At 39.9% G+C, this 24,495-nt stretch overlaps 1 protein-coding gene across 5 annotated transcripts; it reads right to left on the reverse strand.

Moving 5' to 3' along the window:
• Nucleotides 1-22,729, reverse strand: ampd2b (adenosine monophosphate deaminase 2b). Of its 5 annotated transcripts, none has more exons than XM_044352676.1 (19): nt 22,539-22,597; nt 15,529-15,665; nt 10,931-11,055; nt 10,685-10,815; nt 10,512-10,580; nt 10,313-10,412; nt 9,940-10,138; nt 9,369-9,510; nt 9,123-9,212; nt 8,777-8,906; nt 8,493-8,687; nt 8,224-8,355; nt 7,935-8,098; nt 6,055-6,181; nt 5,793-5,956; nt 4,694-4,814; nt 4,253-4,426; nt 2,470-2,580; nt 1-2,343 (listed from the first exon to the last, which is right to left on the reverse strand). In XM_044352676.1, exons 3-19 carry the CDS (start codon nt 10,958-10,960, stop codon nt 2,128-2,130), a joined length of 2,295 nt encoding a protein of 764 aa, XP_044208611.1. In that variant the 5' UTR covers nt 10,961-11,055; nt 15,529-15,665; nt 22,539-22,597; the 3' UTR covers nt 1-2,127. The 5 variants fall into 5 exon arrangements, with proteins under 5 accessions (XP_044208611.1, XP_044208609.1, XP_044208610.1 ...); XM_044352674.1 differs by lacking the exon at nt 22,539-22,597 and adding an exon at nt 15,884-15,990; XM_044352675.1 differs by lacking the exon at nt 22,539-22,597 and adding an exon at nt 15,831-15,849.
• Between the last annotated feature and the right edge of the window lie 1,766 nt (nt 22,730-24,495).

A 24,495-nucleotide genomic window follows, 5' to 3' on the forward strand; every position in this document is an offset into this window, starting at 1 on the left:
TCCAGTGTGAACAACATTTATTTTTCATAGACACAGATGTCATTAAATAATATTTCACAAACAACACATAGAATCACGAGGGAGCACACACATTGCTTTTGAGTAGCAACAAGTCGTCCTCCTGATAACATCAGGACAAGGCAGGAGTTTCAAAAAGGTTCATCAGTTTAGTTGACTTTAAGTTCTCTGAAAAAATGTTTTACTCATGACTTTGGCACTGGTGGAAGTTTTTTTGTGATTCACGGCACCGGTTGAAGTTGTGCAAGGAGTAAAATTACATAAAACTGGAACAGATCATGCATTATTCACTGTAGTCAGCAATGTACGTATTTCAAATATATACGTGTAAAGGTCAGATGGTATCAGGAGTTAAAGTTCAGACTCAGTAGAAACAATGTCACAAAGTAAGAGTTAGTATAATCAGACGCTACAACTTAGTAGCATTACTGCACACCAGAAACGATAGTGACATGCCTTCATGCAACCCTACTGAATCACTGTAAAGACTGTAAAAGAAAAATAAACAGTAAGAATATCACAAGGAGCAGCTGTAGGAAACATGTAATTAATATAACTGCCAGTAGCAGGAATACTGAAGATCAACCAGTTATACAGCATGAGGTATTGTCCTGTGGTTAATTACAGTTTAAAATGCAAACTAACAGACAAAAACAATTCATGTAGTGTTTCTAATGGGACTAAAATATTCTTTGAAGGTTTTTGCAGTAACATGTTCACAGATTCTGCTGCAAAAGTTGGTGATTTGGTAAATAATCAGGGCCGTAGCCAGGATGTTAGAAATACCGCTGTCACCCCCCCAATACCAAAAAGAAAGTCTCTAAATAAATAATACATTCTCTTTTTATTATTTGGATTATTTATACTTCATATATTCAGTTAGCTGTTCATTTATATTTTCTGCAAGTTTTATTTAAATTGAGGAGTACTTACAAGGAAATTTATCTGGAAATCAACAACTACTAACAACTAACTAATAACTATCTCAGATCTTCCCCCTAAAATGAATACCAGGTTATGTAGTTCTGCACAGGAAACTTTCTAGGACCATAAAATAAAGTGTTGCCGTTTTTTCCCCCAAAATGAAGGTCTAAATGTTGTTCTCTACTCTGTGCATTTGTTTATTTATTTTGTAGTCAAATTTAAAGTCGAGATGAAATGAAAAATTAACCCTTTGAGATCACATCCTCGGTCATATTGTGCACCTATTTAACAATATATGCCCCCAAAAAAATCCATTCCTTTTTTTATTCTTATATCAAAATCCAATCATGTTTTCTTCCTGTAAAGCAAAATATGACGTGTGCTTACGTAGGCTTGAACCAACCAATAATGTCATGACATCCACCCATCAATCAATCGTCAACTTCATTATGACACGCCAACTTTTCTACATTCAACGTTTCAAATTCCTCCCAATGTTATGTCCAGCCTGTCTATCCTGTTTCACTTGAAAATACGTCACGATGCAGAAGTTAGATAATCTCAAAATACTGTTTCATCTGGACTTTAAATATGTGGAGTCTATAAAAACTGACTGTTAGATAATGACGCCTCAAAACTACGGTAACAAAACCCTCAAACTGCCAGAAAAGATACCAAGTACATGACCTCAGTGTCCTAAATGTTAGCTACGGCCCTGCAAGCAGTAACAGGCTCTTTACTTTGCAAAATTGTTCCTGATTGTCTTCTTTAATCGGTCACTGTGGGATCCAGTGTGTAAGTTGTATTGATAGGTAACATTTTGAAGGTGAGAATTGTACCAGGCTTTCTACATGAAATACAGACTTTGTACAGAGACATTGACAGAAATCTGGCCACAAACCATGAAAATATAATCATTTAAAAATAAATAGATCAAGAGACATCTTGAAATCACTGCGACAGATTTAACAAAGAATAACTCAAAGAAACTGAAGAAGGAAGTAAACACCTCATGTACACAGATTGTAGGTCCTCTCGCCACAGTGGCGACTCTCATAATCTCTTTGTAACAAAGCTTTTCTCCTTTCACAGGTGTGATATGTTCATATGCAAATCTGTACAAAGTCCCAATGTGAAAACAGGGAATGTAGTGAGAATTTTGTTGTGTTGTGTTGTGCGGCGTGTTCACTTCTCTCCCTGCACAGCCGCCATACACAGACTGCCCTCCTCCTCGATGGTCTCCAGCTCATCTGTGCGGATCGCCTGTGTGATTAAATTCAACTCCTCACACATGGTCTCGTACCGGTACGCCACACGGATGTCAGGAACGTTGGTGCGCCTGATGTCATTGCTCTCCTGTCCCTCCTTGATGTAGTTTGGGCCAAGCCAGTTGCTCTTCACCTGATCCAGAAGAGGAGTAAAGTTAAACTGTCTGCAGAATGCCTGGAACAGGTATCACTGTAGACAGTAAAATTGGATAATGTGTAATGTGCTATAATGATAATTGATAGTTAAGGTAATTGATACCTTATGAGAGAATCCGCTCATCAGCACGCTGTTTCTCGCCAGCTCACACATATCACAGGAACTCAGCTTCCACACCTGAGCAGCGATGCTGTACTCTTCCATCAACGGCTCCTGAACAGAGCAAAAAGATATATATATAGATTAAACATACACTGCAAGCTGAATGTTTTCTAAGACACCAGAGCATTTCTGATTAAATGTTAAGCAACTAAGATGTAACTTCACTGTAAATATGTTACAGCTAGTAAACAAGGGGATGGTGGAAGTTTAAAGTGACAATTTTTATTGGGGATGTTAAAGATTTTGATCATTTTAATTGACACCAATGACAGACAACATATGTGTCTTGTAACTGAACTGTCTACATGTTTATAACATACAATGTGTCTACCGGACCATTTTTGAATACCTCTTTATAGTTTAAAGATATAAACCATATTATTTCAGTCCTGGTTGATTTGATAATACCCGAAGTTTCTGTTGGTGACAGCAAGTGTGTTTTAATAACACAGGTGCCGCTGAAATGACATATGCACAACGCAATAGAAGAAGAGTAACCTGTGTATCTGTTTGTGTGTATCTGCACACCCAAACAAAATGCTCCAGATTTTGTCTTGACATGTGAATCCCTTGTACATGAATATGCTTTCTGAATCTGAAGTGAGAAAGGGGAAACTGCCAGTAAAAATTAAAACTACCAAACAGGGAAGCAATTATAGACATTGAGCAGCTATTGCTGAAAAAATGGGGTTTCATTTAATGAAGGATTATAGCATTAATTCAAAGTCTTAAAGATAGATCCATCTTTATGTCTGTGTAAGTAAATCTTTCATTCTGCAGGTTAATAACAGCTTGCCTCATTATCTAACAGTCAGTGTTATAATCCTTTGTGTTTAAGGACCTTTTAAATGTCAAGCCCCAGTGGGACCCCTGATTAATGCTTAATCAGTCTCAGAACACATCGGCTATCTGTCTGACAAAGATTTAGCCTCTGGGGGCAACGGCTAATATCTCAGGGCTTCCGGTTTATCCAGTGGATATCCGGGCCAAGACTTCCTCTTCCGTGCGCCGGTTATTGTTTACAGTCTGATTAGCAACTTGAGATGCTTCAGACGGCATTTTGGCTAATTTCTATAAACAGACATATGTATATGAATGCAGATGAATACATTTAAAAAAGATAATAAAAAGCTAAATCTGATAGCTGATGGGTTCTGAGATTGAATTTCAGCCAATATGTTCTGCCTCTTTTACTCTCCACACGGACTGTTTACCTGCATGCAACCAAAGACGCTCAAACGTGATTGATCAATACTATTCGGACTACAAACAGAAACCAGAACACTTCCGGTACCAAAATCCTGTCCCGTTGCAAAGAGATTCTGCATTTATATGCAGATATCTGTTTATAGAGATTTATCAAAGGCAGGTGTGTAGGAAAGGTCAACCAATTAAGCCAGTATACTCAAAAACACGTAGATGTAATGCCAGCATTAAATGCAATACAATTACGCAGCATCTGTGTGTACTTCACGCGCCTAATTAAAGCGATTAAGATGTAGGGCATTTCTGATTAGACATGCACCAGGTCTAATGAAATGAAAACAGTCTGTTTTCCCACTTCACACGTACATGTAGCTTTTCCTTTGTACAACTATTATATGGTTACAATTATACAATATTCCTTATTTTCACTTCTTAGAGGATTAAGACCTAATTTACAGGAAATCTAAACTCTAAAATGCAGGATGCTACAAATGTTTGACTGGCTGTGTGCACTGACCTTGGTGAAGTGAAACTGCAGCGGGTCATCTGTAGACAGAGAGACCATCAGGCCTCTGGACAGGTACTCTGGTAGAGGGTTGCGATGGTAGCTGAGGAACAGGCTGTTATTGCTGAGGGGAGACATGGCGATGCCTATCTGAGCCAAGTAGTACAGATACTGGAGCACAGGAGCCTGGGGACACACGAGGCATAATGTTGTGTGTTATAAATAAGCAGTACACCACGAGTGCATTAACACTGCAGCTCTGCTTTGCCATGAGCGTCTAAAGTAACAAAATTATTACTAAAGTACGACTCTAGATGATCAAGATGAGCTGAGGCTGGAACAACTTCTCCTAAATTAATAATTCCTCTCAAACTGTCGGAGGGATAAGCTCTCCTCTCTCTCTCTCCTCTCTGTGTGTAATGTGAAGCATCTGTTGTGATATTGAGGTCACACCTTCCTGAGCAGCAACCCGTGGGAGATGTTCTCCGACAGCATGAAACCAGACACCAGGTGATGGATCGGCCCCGCCTCGCCACAATGAGGACGTAGTACAAGTGTGTGAAACCCCCGCTGCCTGCAACCATAAAGGAGGGTGAAGCTGAATTTCAGCTTTGCTTGGAGGTCAGCAAAGTACAGTTTTCATCAATGAACATCTAAAGTAGGTTTCCTAGTAACTCATATAAAACAGGTGACAGATAAAGGCAGAGGATGACTTCATTTGCACAAACTGTACTTGTAATAAAAGTTTTTGTTTTCTGATTTTATGTAATTGAATTAAAGTTGAGTTGGGACAACTGGCTTCGGTAAGTGTTCACAAGTGAGACTTTTTAGTCCTGTGATGACCCTGTTCATGCAATAAGGATATTCAATCCATCCCATACTAAAACTATTTACACGTCATACATTCTCTCAGTCTCTAATAACTGTTTCTTTCATAATGTATTTGGTCACTTTTTTATTTATTATGTTTTATACAGTAGCTGGTGGCTAAATGTGATGACAACTAGGAACTGAATAAGGAAAAACTGGCATATCTAAATGTGAGATTGTATTGAAATTGTTTCCACTGTGTGAGATGCTGAAATTTAAAGTTTTAAAGTTAAACCTTAACAACGTTAACATATTTTAAAAGTGGATTTGTGTCTGTGGGATGAACAGATGTCAATGCTTCTTTGTCATTAAATAATTAACAAAAATCTCGTTGTGCCAATGAAACTCCTCTCTTGGGGCAGCAGGCCTTTGTGTCCTTTGCAGCAAGGTTAATACATGTTTAGACTTTTGTGTCATATTACAGAGGTTTAAAAACATGAAAGAGATATCAATTTCTTCACAAAACTTTATGCTTTTCATTGTTTTTTAAGACTATTCATTGAGTCTGAAAAAAATCTAATAAGAGAGTAAAAAGTAGTGCCGGCTAGTTTTAATCTCCCTGAATCACTGCTGCTCTTTCTTTCTGTATTTGCTGTAAACACAAAATATTACAATCAGAGACTGTTGGCAGTAACAAATAGCATATTGTGGCATCCAGTTGAAATGAGATGTGGTCACATACCTGCGCAGGTGATTCAGAACAGTCATGTTTGCATACATATAATAGAGGTAGTAGGAGTAGGGCGGGTTGTCCTCCTCGGTCCAGTTGACTGGCAGCGGACTGTCCAGGTTGAAGATATGTTGCTCTGGTTTCGACTCGTCATCCACACTGTCAAACCCCACAACCTGTGTGAGGGAAACGAGAGCAGAATCATTAAACCCTATGAGTGTTGTGGCCACATGTGAATAATCAAACGCATTACTCTGCAGCAAAGACGTCGTACGTGCTGAAGGAAGAGGTGCAACTCTGGATGGCTGCCGGGGTTGACTGTAACTTCAAACAGAGGCATGAAGATGTTCTCCAGCATCTCTTGGAAGTTGGACAGCTGTCTCTTCGTGTGGTAGACATCACTTTGAAAAGAGAACAAATACATATCAGGGGTCAGTTATGAGATAATTAACAAATGAAAAGTCATCTACTGCTTATTTTACTCACGTATACTCAGTGGTGGAAGAAGTACTCAGATCTTTTACTCAAGAAGAAATACAGCAGTGTAACAATACTCCATTACAAGTAAAAGTCCTACATGAAAAAATATTTTTGTAATGGCACTTTTATATTCTTAATTATACACTGTTTAATGATCCACCAGTTTTATGCTTAGATGTGCATGTGCAGACTAAACCTTTCACTTGCATAAACCTTGTGTGAGAAAGTGCAGAAATATTATCAGAAGCAAACTGTGTGATTCGACCTGTAACTTTCAGTTCCCAGCAGACTAATGTGGAGGCAGAACTCCTCCAGGAAGAAACACTGATAAGTGATGAACAAAGGATCGACTGTTGTACAATTTAAACTGTCAAGCTTGTGTAGTTGAGGGGTTTATGCTCCAGTACTGTCTGTGGCATGCGTGGCTGTGACTATAAGTGCACATGTTTGACTTCTTTCTTGGTATCTGTCTAATCCAGACTTAGAGTCTCGTATGCATACGAATGTGATTCAGGAATAAAGCTCTGAAAGACAATTCCTCTTTGTGAAATCCAGTCACAAGATAGAGGATAGAGGGGTCATGAGATGATAAATGCAAGAGGAAAGAAGAAAAAACAAAGTTCTGATACAAAAATACATAAAAAAATGTTTTCAGTTTTTGGACTTTTTCTCTAATCTTTGGTTTTTGGAGAAATATTGGATCATTTCAACATTTACTGAAATTAAACCATGTGAGAAATTTAGAAGGAAAAATTGCTATTTGGTGGACCTGTTAACAACTCATAGACATCTGAAATATGACCCTGACTACACACTGCTTTTTGTAAGACATCAAAAGCCAAAAAGGTTGGAAATCACTGGTTTCATCTTTAACAATGTGTTGTATTTTAAAAGCTTGTTATATTGTACATTGTGTCAAATCTTCATCTGAAAAGTGACTAAAGCTGTCAAATAAATGTAGTGGAGTAGAAAGTACAATATTTACCTCTGAAATGTAGTGGAGTAGTACTATAAAGTAGCATCACATGGAAATAGCAAAGTACCTCATAACTGTACTCAAGTACAGTACTTAAGTAAATGTACTTAGTTACTTTCCACCACTGTGTATACTACAGATACTTTCATAATGATCAGCAGTTGATGTGGCTGTTTGTAAACCTCAATGAGAGTTACTCACTGTTAGAAGTATTCTGATTCTTTACTTAAGTAAAAGTAGCAACACCACTGTGTAAAAATACCCCAAGTAAAAGTCCAACATTCAAAATTGTACTTAAGTAAAAGTACTAAAGTATTATCTGCTAAAAATGAAAAAAAACATAAAAGTCATTATGAAGAATGGAAAATTAGGAAAATCTGATTATGTATATTATACTTTTATAATATTATGCATCATTGTTGAATACATTAACATGGATGCAGCATTTTTATGTGACTGGTGGAGGTAGAGCAAATTATAATAACTTAATAGTCCTTAATAGTCAATGAGGTAGTTTATATTTATATAATTTATAACAATGCTGCATATTTTGTAGGTTTTATATCTAAAATTCTAATAAGGAAAGTAACTATTTACTATACTAAATAAATGTTAGCAGAGCAAAAAAGTACAATATTTCTCTCTGAAATGACAAAGTATTATGTACTTTGGTATTTTCCACCACTGGAGTTACTCACAAAAGTCGCGGCACTTGCACGAGCCAGCGCACATTGTTTGAGTAGACCTGATGTTTGACAGCCCACTTGGCCAGTTTGTCCCACTCGTCTCTGGAGCGCCCATAGATTGACAGCCTCAGCTCCACGTTCTGGTACTTGCTCTCCTCCAGGTCAGCCATAACCTCCTGAGAAGCAGTGCCACAAACAGTCAGCAGAGGGCGCAGGTGCCTCACACAGTCATTCTGCAGGCATGAATGTGAATGGCAGCATTAAAGGTGCAAGTGTGATTGTTTATGCATTCAGTGAGCACCTTAATAATGTGACCAAAGTATTTCCCCTCGATGTGGTTGTCCGTTTTGATGAAGATCTCTCTCAGGATGGACTCGCCAATGGGATTGTATTTGGCATTGAATTTGTCAAAGCGATGGAAAGTGTTACGGTCCTGCAAAGATAAGTTGGAACACTGTGTCACAATCTCTTATTTACTGAGCTGATGTCTAGTTGAATCACTATTTGACATTTCAGCCTTGAAGGTACATCCAGGGCGCTCTTCACTGATCCTTCAGGAACCTAACTTACTGCATGCATGTCCAGGGTGTCCACACTCAGGTCAAAGGCTGTGAGGTTCATGCTCTCAAACACCTCCATGAGCGTCTGACCCTTTCCTCTTTCCACATGCACAATCTCTGCAGGATATTTCTTCATGGCTCTTTTGATAAAACGCAGAAGATGCTTCTGGTTCATACAGGACGAAGCGTGGATATGTGTGTCGACCTGTAAAACAAAAATTAGATAGTGGACTCTGGCTCTGGATTATGGAGAATAATTTTGATCAGGCAAAGTCGGAACGGCTCTCAAGTTACCTTGCGGATATTGTAGAAGTCTCGATGTGGGACTTTCTTCTGCGCTGCCAGTTCTTTCATCTCATTCAGAAGGATGTGCATCTGGAACTTGGAGCTAAGATACTGCAGACGCCGGTAGCAGAAGGATTTTCTGTGGTGACAAGAACCAAAAACAAAAACTTTGTGAGATATTCTAAAAATGAACTTCTCTGTTTTGCTTGCATTTTTTTAACTAGATGCTTCAAACAGGACGCAAGAAACCAACATGACTGGTGTTAGACCATTTGACCTGTCAAATATCGTCATTTCAAGTTAAATCTGAAATGCATATACAGTGTTACAGTGTTCAAACATGAGGAAAACATACACTGGTCCGTTGATAATGAGGGCCATCATGACGTTCATATCAGCGATGTATTCCTGCAGGTCTGGATACGGCAGGTCCAGCTCTGTGCTCCTGTTAGCAACATGAAAACTTCAGCAGAAGACTCTCTGCTGCCAGCGAAATGTGTGAACTGAGTCTAAAAACAGACTTGGCTCAGGCATCCTTCCACATCAAGGACTGGAAGATAAAACATGCTCGCATGCAAGTGATTCATTAAAAATATCTCACTTTTCCATTATGTTCCTCGTCGTGTACACATGCATGACACCGCCCACCATCTTGCAGCCGTAACCCATATCAGGGGGCATGCTGGCAGGGTCCCGGTTCACATAGGGGTGCGTTTTAGAAACAGGTGGGTGCACTGTGGCATCTGAGAGAAGACAGTACGTTGCACTGTGAACAAGGTGGGAACGCACATGCAGCTAAGGTCTCATTTTGACAGCCTGCATGTTGCGACAGCCTGTTCAGGGGTGTGGAACAGATGGATGGTGAAATCTCTGGGTGTGACCTGTTATGTCTTAATGTGGGAGTACCACACATGACACTGGACATGACTTGTTGCCATATTAACATCAGATTATTTATCCTTTTTGAGTAAAGAAATCAATCATTAGATTAATTGATTAAACATTTAGCATATAAAATGGCAGGAAACAGAAACAAATGCCCATCACTAGTTTTCAGAGCTCAAATTCATTGAGCACAAATCAGGATCAGGATCATATTTTGTTGGTTATATATAAATGTTTCTAGTGTGCAGTATATGATTGTAGGCTACTTTGTACATGTGTGTGTATACCTGCAATTACTGTGGTCTCTGCTGTCTCTGGGAACTCCTCCTCATAGATATCTAAGTCCAGGGGTCTCTCACTGAGCTCCTGCAGGTAACGAGCGGTGGTCCTGCAGAAGCTCTGCAGCGACAGACCCATGTACTTCTGTCTTATGAACAGGGCCTTCACCACACATTTGGCAGCATCCAGCAGATCTGTGAAGGGGACCTTGATAGAAGAACAATAGAACAAAAGGGAATAAGGAAAGAAAAGGAGAGGAGGTGTTATTTAACCATGAGAAACACAAAATAAATCCAGTGAGAAGCGTTTATATTAATAAACACTTGTTCTCGCTTTTCTACCGGTCCTCCCTGCATCACAGCAGCGACCACTCTGACTTACCCCACATTTCTCCTCTCCAGAAATAGTGACCCGCTGGTACTCTCTCTCTGGAACCAGCTCTCTCGGCAGGTCAGGAGTTTGGCTCTGCTCCTTCATGTATCTAACGGCAGATCAGTAAACAAATATTTTTTACTATTCTGGCAGTTTGAGATAATGAGATCATCATCAGACGTCGCCTAGAGGCAGGGGACACACTCACTCCAGATCTGTGGCACTGTCAGTCTTCATGAACTCCTGTTTGGCTCGCAGCAGGATGTCGGGTTCAAACCTGAGGACAGAGAGGCTGAGCTCACTTTGGGATCATCAGAGCAGAGTCTGACTGAAAACACAGTCACATGTGTGTTAACCAACAACGTCCTTTCTCCTGCTTACTTGACATCCTGGCTGATCTGTCGCTCAAGACGCTGACGTCTCTCCTCCAGCTGTTCAATGGGGCTGTCCTCTGGAAATTCATAGGGGGCGCTGCGCATCTCACTCTCTGCCAGGCTGCGAGAGAAAAGCTCCTTCACACAGACACACATGCAGTTTAGACAACATTATCAAAGTTTATACATCCGGCCACAAGTATGTTTAAAATAAATCTTAAGTTATAATTGTGCACAGTCACTGAGCACTGACCTCAGCAATCTCCTTGTACTTCCCGTCCATGGATGTACGCAGGTCAATGGATTGCTTCAAGGAGACGGGGATCCCAGGCAAGGAATGCTGGGAAGTGAGGAGGTGGCGGGCACCACGGAGATCAACTGCAGATAAAGAGGGGGAGGGAAAGCTGTAAAACGAGGGAACAAATTATGCATCTTACCAAGTATTGAGGGATTTCTCTCCTATAATAGACTAAAACTTTTTTTGAAGAACCACACAGTATCTTCTGACATAATTCCTCATTTCAGAAACCCATTTCAGTTTGAAAAGATGCAACAGTTGTGTCCTATTAACTATTAATGAGCTTATCAACCTCGACAAAAATAGCAAATTTCTCCTCTTTTTAGCCAGCATGGAAAAAGTGGGCTGGACATAAATATGAATCAGCTAAACTGTCTCAGTGAGCTCGCTGTGTGTATTTTCTCTATGATTCTCAATTCCTTTAACATATAACTAACTCACAGCGACCCTAAACAGTCTGCAAAGCTTGTTGTTCCTCTGCCATGAAGGCCTTTACACAACAGTGGAGGTCTGAGCTCAGCGGCTGTTTGTGCCTCAAGACACAATGGACCATTCAGGTGGAGAGAGCCCATCAGCAAGTACACTGGCTAATACCCTCCATTGTTGCCATTGCAAGTTTTATACAAACCCAGTTGTCATGGAAAGGCCAGAAGAGAAAACGGGGGGGAAGACGGAAAAAGACAGCTGTGCGTAGACGCTTGGAGAGAAGGTTGTTAACAGCGATAGGGAAAACAAGAGAAGCTCGCCAGTGAGAAACAGAAACAGAGAGGAGAGAGAATACCTTCACTGCTGTGACCCCATCCAGGTGTATATTTAGTAGTGTGTTGCAATGATATTAATCTCTTGAAACGATGCACCTGCCACTGAAATATTCATCATCCTGCTGAATATTTCATCCTGTGTGTGCTGGAGTGACAGCCGCTCTGTTGTCCGTCAGCATTTACCAGACACGCACAAGAAGGTCATAGAGGGTACAGTGTATGATACCTGCTGTCTGACAATAAAACTGTATTGTCTTTGTACTCTTCTGTGCTTCAGTTTTATTAAGAGTCGGATTAATTTAAGGAGATCAGAGAGGCCAATTAAACGAGCCAACAAAAAGCTTCATTTAAGGTATAAAAGCAGAGAGAGAGACGTAAAAGCGAGAAGAGGTGATGGTGTAATCATTGGCTAGACTACAACCACCACATGTTTATCACCTTCTGCTCAACACCGTCCAATCAACACATCCTACTCAACACGCAGGACAAGTTTGCCTGCAGCACGAGGCAGCAACGTCAAAACATAGATGAGTGTCTCTGGTATAATTAAAATACTTAAGCAATACTTGATACTTGAGGGGAACACAAACTTCTTAAGTGTATAAATAATCAAGTGTGTTCATGCTTTGACCTTTCTAGGGCTGAATACTCAAGTTCTGAGTCTGAGTTCAAATCCAGATAACGCAAAAAATGTAATGATGGAAATGAATGTGTAAGGAGAAGAGCAAAGACCAAATGGGCTTAAATAATGAAAAAATCTTTGGAATATAAAATATCATATTTAGAAAAACATTCATATAAATAGTAATAAGTTTCTAGAGTAATGGAGCCAATGTGGAGCAAGAATTTGAACGGTTTGATGAGATAGTAAACCGTTTTTGGAAAAGGAACATGAATGGTATGAAAACTAACAACAGATTGAAGGGTATGAAGACAGTGTTTGTTCACATCGTAACATGTCTTTCCAACACATTTAGTCACTTTTTTACTAACATAATCAATTTGTTCTGCCCAACTCAAGTTCTTGTCAACGATGATCGAAAGAAACTTTGTAGCTGCGACTTTTCATTATTCTCAACTGAGAGCTTTGATTGGTGAAAAAGATTTGAATCGCACCGAACCAATGTTATAATGTTAGTGACATAATATGATGACAGCTGGTGGGATGTTTGCTTATGTTGTCAATCAAATGTGATCAAACTGCAGATACACACAATCCTGATAAAGCAGATTATCTGTTTGTGTTAAATATGCAATATGAATGTAAGAAGCTGGAACCAGAAAAACAGCATTTTGTGCTTAAAAAATGACTCAAAACAACTACGTCTTTATCAAAATAGTCTGTCAATCGACTTGTCGATGAATCAACTAATCATTGCAGCTCTAGTCATCACTATTTAATGTTATAGAAAAACTGGTGCATTGAAATATTTCCTTCTATCTAAAGAAAGCCTGAGTCAATAAAATAAGAACACTGCACATGCTGTGATGCTAAACTCCTCCAATCGCAGCCACAAAGTCTACAAAGTTAAGCCACAGACATATGCTCCTCTGATGGTAGGAAGGGACACGTCTGTGTAACGTTATGGCCAGCTCAGATGTTATCTCTGCATTGATTTGCAGTATATCAATTTAATGTGATAACAATGGACAGTGGCGTGGAGGACGGTACGCGACCAGCGGCAAAGACATCCAAGCAGGCTGGGCCATAGTAAAGCCAAGCCTACAGGACCCGGAGCTAATCCCCTAATGGCTGCTATATTTGGATCAGTTGCATCTATGGTTGCGTAACAACTCATCCCCCCACAGTCGGAGAGCGAACCACTCAGAAATTAAGCCATGTTTCACTTCAACATACTGTTTACTACATAATCAGGTCGGCTCAAGCTTTTATTGATCTAAGAGGAGCAGGAGGAAAGCAGCATGAGGGACTCACAACATGAAACAGACTGTAAACTGTCCCCAGGCGCTACAGGGGGTCTAATATAAAAACATGTTGAATCTTCCACAGCTCATTGTTCCTTCCATATTGCCACAAAGCCTGAAAACGAGGTCAAATAGTATCAACTTGCCGATTGGACTTCCACTGCATGCATATTTCAGCAGCAAAGGAAGAGTATGGAGCGTCCCATCCAGTCCGACTCAAACCGGATGATGCGGTGCAAAAGGTCTGCGGCGATGAGATGACAAGTGGAAAGTCATTTGAAGCTTACAGGCCACAGGGGAATGAGAGTTCAGGGGTCAAGAAACATCCTGTGAAACTTCATCCACAGCGCTGTGTATTTTTCTCTCTCACTTTTTTAACTTCTCAGTGAAAACAAAGGATCTCTGGACGAATATACTTAAATATGCAGAGATTTTACCTCTCCCCCCCTCCCTCACTGTCTCTACCATCAAGCGAGCCTTGCATCATCAGCTGCTGTGTACCTGCTCCTGTTGACTATGCAGATTTGGTATTCAGCCCAAAAGAAATGCCAATGACTCACAGTGTCTGTGGCAAATGTCGTATACGCTCACAGCTCACGTGTGTCGGAGCTGCTGAGAAAGCAGGAAAACTGGGGAACGAAGGATATAAACAACACTGTGTTGTAGGTGCATTTTCATAAGTTTTAGTATGGCTGTGTATAGTTTGAATGTTTTTTCGAAACCTGTGCTGATACGCCAACTTTACTTTCCATCCCGATACAAAAACAATACTTTTTTCAGTGTCTTACTTTGAGGGATATGAATATCTTTTCCAACAAAACCACCAAAGAAATCAAAGTTCTGAAATGTAAAAATGGTGTCATACTGCATAAGAATGTTGCCTAAATAAAATAGTCTAAAACTGGCCAAATTTTAATTTAATTCACAAACTATATTAAAGATTAAAGAAACAAGATAATAAATCTTATCAGACATTTCATGCTGACTTTCACTGACTGACAATTTTCGATACTCTGTGCTTTGGGCACATTTTGATTGATGCCAAAAAACCATCAAGGTTCATTAGGCTACATAGTGCCAAAATATTTTTTGGCTTCCACAATTAAAAGATCTATAAAATCATAAGCATAAGTTCTCTTATGCTCTGGTTTTTCACAAGAATGTTTTAGACACACAATGCAGTAAAAATACAATATAACATATATAATAGTGAGTCTCTTGTCCAAAAGACAAACACATGCATCGCTTGGATAATGCAGCAGGATCTATTGGCCCTCAGTGCTCCTCTAAAGGATGCTGACTCTTCCAGCATCTCTCACTGCCTCTGCATCAAACAGCTGACGTTTCTAAAGATGTGTAATCAAAGTCTTTCTCTGCCCAGAGATGGTTGAGTCTCTGCAGCTGTGTGAACTGTATTCCTGCAGGCTGATGCTTGGATTCTAGCAGAAACTTCCTTCCTGTGTTTCCGTCACTGCTCTCAGCTTTCTTTCTCTCACCATAAAGAAAAACTAAAAATATAAAGGCAGAATGCCCTCTAGCCTTAAAAAAAAAACAAGCGTTTCCACCAGATGCCACAGTTTGCAGGTGTAGTCAGCACAATTTATAGATCCTCTCCGTGCACAGTTGCATCTTCACGCCATCTCCAAAAGACATGAGAAAGCTAGTTTATGGGACAATCAATCGACACACATTCTCCTCAGCACACTAAGGACAGCGCTGCTCAGGGCTATTACACAAAGCCGTCAAGGGACAGGCAGATAAGAGTGGCGGTGAGTGTGAAAGAGGGAAAAGGAAAAAGGGAGAGGGGGAGGGTTAGAGGAGAGCGTTATTTGTGCTTTTGCACGGGATGAGGGTATCGGAGCGTACCTGTCTCCTCAGAGCCTGCGTTAACCAGCAGCTAGCAGGGCCGAGAGAGGAGAGAGAGACAGAGAGAGAGGAGAGAGAGGCTGTCCTGGCAGGGAGATGGAGCATGCCAAACAGCAAATGGCCCAGGATGGCGTCTGCTGTCCTTTCAAGATGGGTTAAACATGATTGGAGGGAGGGAGAGAGAGAGAGAGAAAGAGAAGGAAACAAGAAAGAAACACTTCAAACACTCAGTCAAATGACAAAACTAGCAAAAACGCACACACATACTGTTTGCTCTCACGTAAACACACACACACACTCACAGAGTCAAACAGTCATCTCCACTGTTCCCTTAATCTGTCCCTCTCATACATACAAAGAGCTGGTCCAGCAGATCCATGAACTCCCCCTCACATCCCAGTGTGTGACCCCCCTCTGCTCTGTCTGCCTCCTGGTTCAGGCCAGCTGTCGCTGCACTAGCTGCCTCTGGAGCTGATCCTCCTCATTTAAATGCCCCTGACATCTATCTGGAACGTACCACAGGAGAGAGAGGAGGAGGGGGGGGAGACAACGTACATCACCGGCGGATGTGGATCCTCCACAGTGCAGCCTGCTGTGACTCTCTCTTACAGCACCCCCCTCCTGTCTGCTTCACCCTCCTCGCTGTGTTTTGCTGAGGGGACCATGTGTTCGGGATGTTTGTGTCGTCTGTGTGTGTGTGTGTGTGTGTGTGTGACTAAAATGGTGCTGTCTCAGCAGTAAGGTTTGAGATGTCATGGTCTTTTCACAAGCTGAATAGCAGCGGTCTGAGGGAGATGACTGTCTAATAAACGAGAGCTTGCCTCCATCTCCTCTCACATGAGTGAAATTAAAGGGACAGCACGTTGTCCCCATTATGGTTGCAGCAGTAATTTCTGGAACATACTTTCCCATGCTATAAACACAGAACTGTGTGTACGCTCCAAGGATGAAATAACACATTAATAACTCAGTGAACTGAACGATAAGAGTTTGTGAAATCCTTCGTTGTGTGAACATTTCCCTGCAGTCATGTCTCTCTATTATACTGTTGCACTGAATGTAAATTTGCTCTGGATAACAGCAACGGCTGCCTGCTTGAAAAGAATAAAATGTACTGAAAAATGTGAATGTTTCATTGAGGTTTTATTGGGCTGCACTTTACTCTCCGTGCATTTGAATTTTAATGAGACCTAGAAAAAAAAACTTCCAATCCTGGCAGACGATGAGACATTTATCCAATTTATCCACCAAATGAGGATTCGGACCTTTAATTAAGTCAAGAAAGATTTGACAAAATGCCATTAATGGGTGTTCAAATGATCTGAGAAAGTGTTATAAGCTTCATACACAAAGTCATGGTGATTGGATCTGTTGTTACCAAAGATTTAATTTCATTAATTTCCAACCAAAGAGTAAAAGAGGCGTTTAGCTCAATCAACATCAGTGTGTATGAAGTGTTTGTGCTGCCTATCTTATCTTCTCTTGCTCAATACTGTCTAGAGTTCAACTCAAGTTGACTGAATAAGAAATCTTTACCTTTTTGTAAGCATAACACAGAATCTTAGTTAAGTGTACTTTGTGCTGTTTTCTTACCTTTCTTTTAAAGGATAAGGCGGGTGATACTCTATGTTTTTGTTATTTTCAACAAATCTCATGAAAAGACCAAAACTAACAATGTGCTAGTTTGTTTCTATCTTTAAATATGTGTCATGAGTATGATTTCTAAAAAAAAAAGGCAGAATAACTCCCTAAAACATCTGGGTGCTGTAGGTTTTAGTTACAGGAGTAAATATTACATTAGTTGTGGTGTTATCTATACAACTGTATGAAAATACAATGCAAACATAAAACGGCAGCTAAAACACCCTGACAGTCAGGACAACATGCTGCATATAAAACATATAAGATTGACTCTTAGACTGAAGCCGTTTGAAAAGCACAGCTGACAAACTGGACAAAGAAACACTCGAGAGAGTCAAATACAATCTGACTACTAACAAATTACCACTCTGCCTCTCAAGGTTAAATTGTTGTGGGGTTTTTTTGTTTTTTTTTTAATCAAGGCACTCAAAGCCAAAATTGCTTTCAAGAGCACTAATCAAATTATTGTGGTGGCCCCGAGAGGAGCACAACAAACAAGATTACTGTTCATTGATTGGTCAGTGACGCTGCATTTATTCAGACCAGGCTCCCTCTGATGGTCCAAAGCTGTATCACACAGAAACACACACACACACACAAACACACACACACACACACACACACACACACGCACACACACACTCACACACACACACACACACACATACACACACACACTCACACACACACACACACACACACACACACACACACACACATACACACACACACACACACACACACACACACACACTCACACATACATGCAGCTTCATCAAATCAACAACAGCTCACCATGATGTGAAGCATTACATCAAGGACCGAATGAAACTCTAGAGGCAAGACATTAATCTAACCTGAATTCATTAATGTAATAAAAGTAGCGCTGGAAGAAGCACACAGACCTTTACCGAAGAACAAACAACAAGACCTCAATTATAAAAACACTTAAAAGTCCTGCATTCACAAAAGTACAAAAGTATTTCAGCAAAATATATTTAAAGTATCAAAAGTAAAAGCACTCACCAAGCAGAAAGCCCCCTTTCAACTTAATATTATTATAAACACTATGTTATATGATTGGATTATTATTGATATATGTTCACATGTAAATAGCATTCTGAGAGATAATTTTATTTAGTATATTTATATGAAATTGTGCATTGTTATCTATAGTAGTGCATCATTTTATAAGATGATCGCGTTTTGTATGAAGCATTTTTATCTGTAAAGTAGCACAAAAAGTACAATAATTCTTTCCAAAGGGACCCAATAAACAAAAACACAACAATATTTCAGCCACTAGATATTTTCTTTAATTTAATAATATGTCAAAACAACAGTCTGAAGCATCATCATAAACTGTACCTTTCAAACAAGATTCTGGCCCTTCACAGGTCGATGTGTTGCAAACAGGCATCAGGTATCACTACAGTATATCTACTGCATCACAGCACCATCAGGTAGGAGCAACAATACAACAAAGAGGTGGTCCCAAACACAGGGCACGAGTCCACAAGACCTCTGACACGAAACTGCAGATACACATGAAGAGTAACTGACTGAAGGTTATCAGATGAAGGTGTGTTAGGCAACTGATGGGTGGGGGTCCTGACGCTTGGTAAATCATTAATTACAAATTGAGATATTACTTGTACAGATTGCGTTACAGTGAGGAGTGACAGGGGCTTAACATTTAACCTACAGGGTCTGTTTCCTGTCATTACTGTATTTGTTCTCCACACAGACCCCGACATGTGCTGACCTGTAATGATCTCAAGGCGTGACACAACCGAAGGAGGCGTGAACAAGATGTGGGCGAAGTACAATGTGTTCAGAGGTCCATCATCAGCCTGCTGTATGTTGAACCACGTTGAAAAAGCAACCTAGTTATTTAATCTTTTACAGCATGTTGGTGTAGTATTACTGTACACTTTCATTTCACTACATTTTAGAGTGAAATATTGTACTTTTTACTGCACTATCTACGTATGTCTATATTTATCTGCCAACTATAGTAACTTTACATTAAATAACAAGATATAAAGCACTGCTTCAGATTAAACAGTATATGAACTAGTCAAATTAGCTCCATCTCAACCAGCAACAACACTGAAAAGCTTCTTACATATTAATATAATAATAATCAATTGATATAATCTATAATAAAATGACATCAACAGGTACCGTTCTGCTGCATAATGAGTACTTTTTATTATGATATTTTCAGTGCTTTCTTTGATAGTACTTTTGTACTTTTACTTCAGACTTTCACTTGTAATAGAGTATTTTCATATTGTGGTATCACTACTGTACTTTTACTTATATGTTTTTCTACTGTTCCTTCGGTTTGATGTTTGAGCTTCACTGTGCAGAATGATGTACGTGCAGTTTGACACTAGAAAGCTGTTTTCTCTTTGCCCGAGTTAAAGCGGCGGGCCTACAAGGATGATTTGTCCAAACTAGTTGACATCACAGCTAGTTTGGAGCCGATCGAGGGCCAGTATGAAACTTAGACGAGCATGATGTGGAAACTTGAAGTCTCCAGTGCACAAACACTGAGACTTTTCAGTGGAGAAGGAGACATCTTGTGTCCAATTTTTGAAATGAACAGTATTTAGATATTCATAGATTCTGAATTTAGTAACTTTAACTTTATGTCCTCAAAACATGTCTGGAGTAGATCTAAATAACGCTCAAGTATCAAAGAAACAACATACAGTATATATACAGTATTTTACTCTTGTTAACTATGTTTATCATGTACTTTATGTGCTCTTGTGAGTCTTTGTCTGTTTTCATATAAATGTGTTTTTAAAGCTGCTACATAATTATTATAATTATAATTGAGTGTGTGTGTGTTTTTGCTATTACTGAATATCATAATGTCTGTTTATGTCATTTCAGTTCAAAGCTTTAATCACACAGCAAATATCTGCTGCTACATAAAGTTCTTGTATTTTCACTTGTGTTGATTTTAGTGGTTCAACAAGTGAAAAACAGCACGAGGCACAGAACAGGCTAACTGGTGAGTGGGTGGCACACAAATCTCAGAACTACCTTTTTCACAGCTAGAGGAGTGATTCACCCACTGCCTCTCTCCGCCGAGTTCAGTCCACGAACCCTGTAATAATGAGCTAAATATGGACGCTAACGCTACGCCTCAGCTCTTCACACAATAAGCACACAAGAGAGCACAAGGCTGTCTGATAGACATGGAGCAGCGTATTATGTGTATAGCAGGTGCAATACCTTTAAATATGTGACTGATTAGATACTGCTGCAGCTGTCTTTTTTACTCTGCTGTGCTGATTGATTGGCAGAGAGCTTATTAGATTGGATTGATTCTCAGTTTAAACAATCTAATAGACTAAAGCTCCTCCAGCACGCTAAGTGTCAAATTATTTGTTGTTAAGCAGACAATCTATAATGTATGATGTTGTTGTTAGTGACTCCAGCAGATTCAACAATAACCTTATTAAAGATTCATTGTGCATTTAAAGACGTGACACTGGCAATTATTCAAATAGCCCCTCCAATACAATCATGTATCTGCAGCCTGTTTTCACTGCACGTGTTACTATTTACACGGACTGCACTGTTCAATCTGCCCCCAACTAGATTAGTGCCCTTCACAAAATACAAAAGAAGATGAGTCACCTCATGTAAATGTCATCTTTGCTTACTCAGATGGTTCCCTGGATGCATTAACAACACAAAATGTGACTGTTATCTTATTGTGCGTCTGCAGAGACTTTCTAAGTGAAACCCTGGAGGCTCCAGAACAGAATCTGTGCACAAGCCGCCTTTCCTCTACATCAAGAAGAGAAAAAAAAAAGATCTTGTCGAATATAAAAGCCGAGACCAGCTCTCTTCCTTGCAGAGACTATTTATTTCCTCCACTCTGAGACTCCAGAGTGATTTTCATAATCGCTGCTGTCAGCTTCGAGCAGTAAATGAGGGTCGTCACAGAGAACATGCTGAAGTAAAGGAGAGGTTGGTGAATCACTCAGACTTCCAGCTGTTGTATTTACTGTCGGGGTTAAAAATCTGGCTACCTCGAAAGTCACTGTAACGTCACAGTGTGTCACTGTCAGTCGTACATGTCCCCCAGTGGAGACGTGAAATGGGTGAGGGAGAGTTTTAAAGATAAATCTACAGATTATTTCAATTATTTCAAGGCGTTGTCTGCAATTCTAATATTATAAACAAATCTGCCAATAGGGGGAGGGTATATGATCTGCTTCCAATACTAATAAACTAACAAGATATCAAGAAACAAACGCACTGATCTTTCTCAACAGGTCTTGTTTCTAGATATTAATATTCATGTCTAGGAAAATTCTTGAAAAGAGGGATTTATCTCACCACAGTTTTTGCACATTGAATTATTTTCTTGCTTAATGAAATATATCAACCACAAAGGCTGAATATGATACATGACATGAAGACATTGATGTTTCTGTGCTGCTGTTTAAAAATATCCCCATTTGCATGATATTATGTATGAAACTGATGAAGCAGTTGCACATTTCATAGAAAAACACGACTAGTTTGAGAGATGACACTGAATGAACAGAAGGAGGGGTGTTTTAAATGGCTGGTATTTCGTCATACGGTCATTTTTCATTCTTTGTAGTTTGGATGAAAGGCCAGTGTGTGCATACATGAGAGTGGAGGCTAATCCTCTCATTCAGCAGGGGATCAAGTCCTGAGGTACCAACCTACATATTCTCTCTGGGCCACATAGGCTACAACCATCAGGCTGAATGAAAAACAGGGAAAAGCCAGTACACCACATACACATAAAAAGTCATATTTTCAGGTGTAGCTCGCATTTTTTCACCTTATGCAATATGTGTTGAAAGGTTGTCACAAACCAAAGGGTCATCAGCTCATGTAGGAACCTGAAAACTAACAGAATATGAGTTTTCACCCGACAGCAACGAGTTATGCAACATGGGAATGTTTTCATGCAGCAGAGGCAAATTCATGTTGAAAATAAGGCTGATACAACAGATTTTATGTATGCATGCTGTGTCATTTTTAAAAATAAATCTGAAAACGAGGGATGAAAGTAAACACTAGAAGCCAGCACGTACAAATGCTCCAGAGAGAGCATCCTCTGCTAATCAACAGGTTCGCATTTCCCCAAACTACTCCAGACAAAAAGTAATTCATCCTTTTCTGTCACTGCTGCTCTGAACACTGAAATAATCAGAAATCAAAAATAAATATTAAATTGTTCCAAAAAAAGAAGTAAGAATTCACACAAAGATACACAGTCCTGAGCCATGAGCTCAGTTTATGTTTCAGGACCAGCACCTCAGATCGACCCCCCTCTCCAGCCCCAGGTTCCCTCCACTCACCTGTGCTGGCTGTGTACTGCAGGCTGCCTCGCTTCCTGAAGGGGGAGAGGGGCTTGTTTTTGCCCCCGGCTGCGGTGGTCCCGGGGGGCAGGTTGGAGGACATGTTTCCGGGTCGAGCGGTTCAGCTTGGCGCGGATGGGAGAAGGAGAGCGGAGTGAGTCAGAGCTGCGGAGGACGGAGCGTCGGAGAGCCGCTACAAGAGTGAGAGAGGAGGAGAAGATGAAGGAGGAGAGGAGGAGGAGGAGGAGGAGGAGGAGGGATGTAGCACAGATGCTTGAGTGTGTGTGTGTGTGTGCTACGTGCCTGTGAGCAGGGATTTCCAGACTGGTTGGTCCAGCGTGGGGCTGCGGAGCATCCCTCTGCAGCGAAACAGGCCCCGCCCCCCCCGAAAGACTCCCGTGCCCGAGCTGCGGCACTGATGGAGGCTGGGGGCCACGCGCAAACACGTGCAGAATACAAAAGATACACACACACACACACACACACAGACACACACACACACACACACACACACACACACACACACACAGAGCAGCTCTAGCCTGCGCTGTTGCCGTGACAACCACAAATCTATGTGTAGGCAAACCAATGGGGAGAAAAGTTGTGATTACCGTAGAAATGAAAGTAAAACTAAATGCTGCAAATAAATGTGACAAAAATGTTTTGAAATAAAAATAAAAATAATGCAGTTTATGCTTTGAATGAAAATCAAGCATGTAAATAAAAAATTGTACGTTTTAAATTAATTTGATGAAAAACAAAACCATCTTCATCATCTTCTATTATCACATAGAAGAGGACAAGTAGCAAATATTAACTGACAAAAGTTGCCTTAATGAAAATGTGAACTTGAAAATGTTATGATACAACTTAAAATCAAGTGACGTTTAGGTTGCAGATTTGTAATTTGTACTTTTTGTTTCGTCTTTAGTGTATATATTACTTTTAGGGCTGCAAATAACAATTATTTTCATTATTGATCAATTGTTTGGTCAATAAAATATCTGTAAATAGTACAACAACAAAAAAAATCATAGTTTTTCACAATTGCAATTTCCTGAAGCTCAGTGTGACGTCTTCAAATTGTTTGATTTGTCCAAAACACAAAGACATTCAGTTTACTGTCACATAAGACAAAGAAAAGTGACAAATCTTCACATCTGACAATCTGGAACCAGCCAATGTTTGACATTTATAATTTTCTGACGATTGACTGCTTGATGAATCAACTAATCATTTCAGCTGTAATTATTTTCAGTCTGTAATAAAAAAAAACTCAGTCTAAATGCCAAAATCACCTGACAATCACCTCAGTTTCTGTCCTTTAAATATTTCTGTAGGCCTCATCTTGAATGACGAATGAAGCTTTCTCATGACATTTAATTTTTTATCATTTGATAATTGTGACTTCAACCTCTCATACGTCTGTGAGATGAGAGATAGAGACACAGCAGCCTGCGGTGAGGAGGATTGGACTGGAAAACAACTCGCTGGGTTGCAAAATCTCAGAGGGCAAAGAGGATTAAAGAGAAGAAGAAGAGAGACCAGCAAGACTTCAAATCATTGTAATCATATAAAAGAGTCAGTGAACCAAACATACTGCCAAAACAAATCTTTAGGTATAAACAGAACTAAAAGGGATATTTGTGGTACAATTAAAGGACTCAGTAATAGTCAAGATTTACATGACGTCACTGCAGGATGTGTAAAAATTCATTCATCACTCCAGAGACACACTGCAGCTGAACTATGGGCTTTACATAACAATGTTTTTATGAGCACAGAGAGGAGCTGATGCCACTATGGTAACCATCATCATCATCATAATCTATTCAGTCCTGATATCACATACAACATAAAAATGTTAGTTTCTCCTCCCGGCTAATAAAACAAATAAATATGTATAAACACATGCAGTAAAAATGAGGAACTGATTAATAATGAAGTACAGAGAGGA

The sequence above is a fragment of the Thunnus albacares genome, chromosome 5 (assembly GCF_914725855.1).
Source record: "Thunnus albacares chromosome 5, fThuAlb1.1, whole genome shotgun sequence".
Taxonomy (NCBI): domain Eukaryota; kingdom Metazoa; phylum Chordata; class Actinopteri; order Scombriformes; family Scombridae; genus Thunnus; species Thunnus albacares.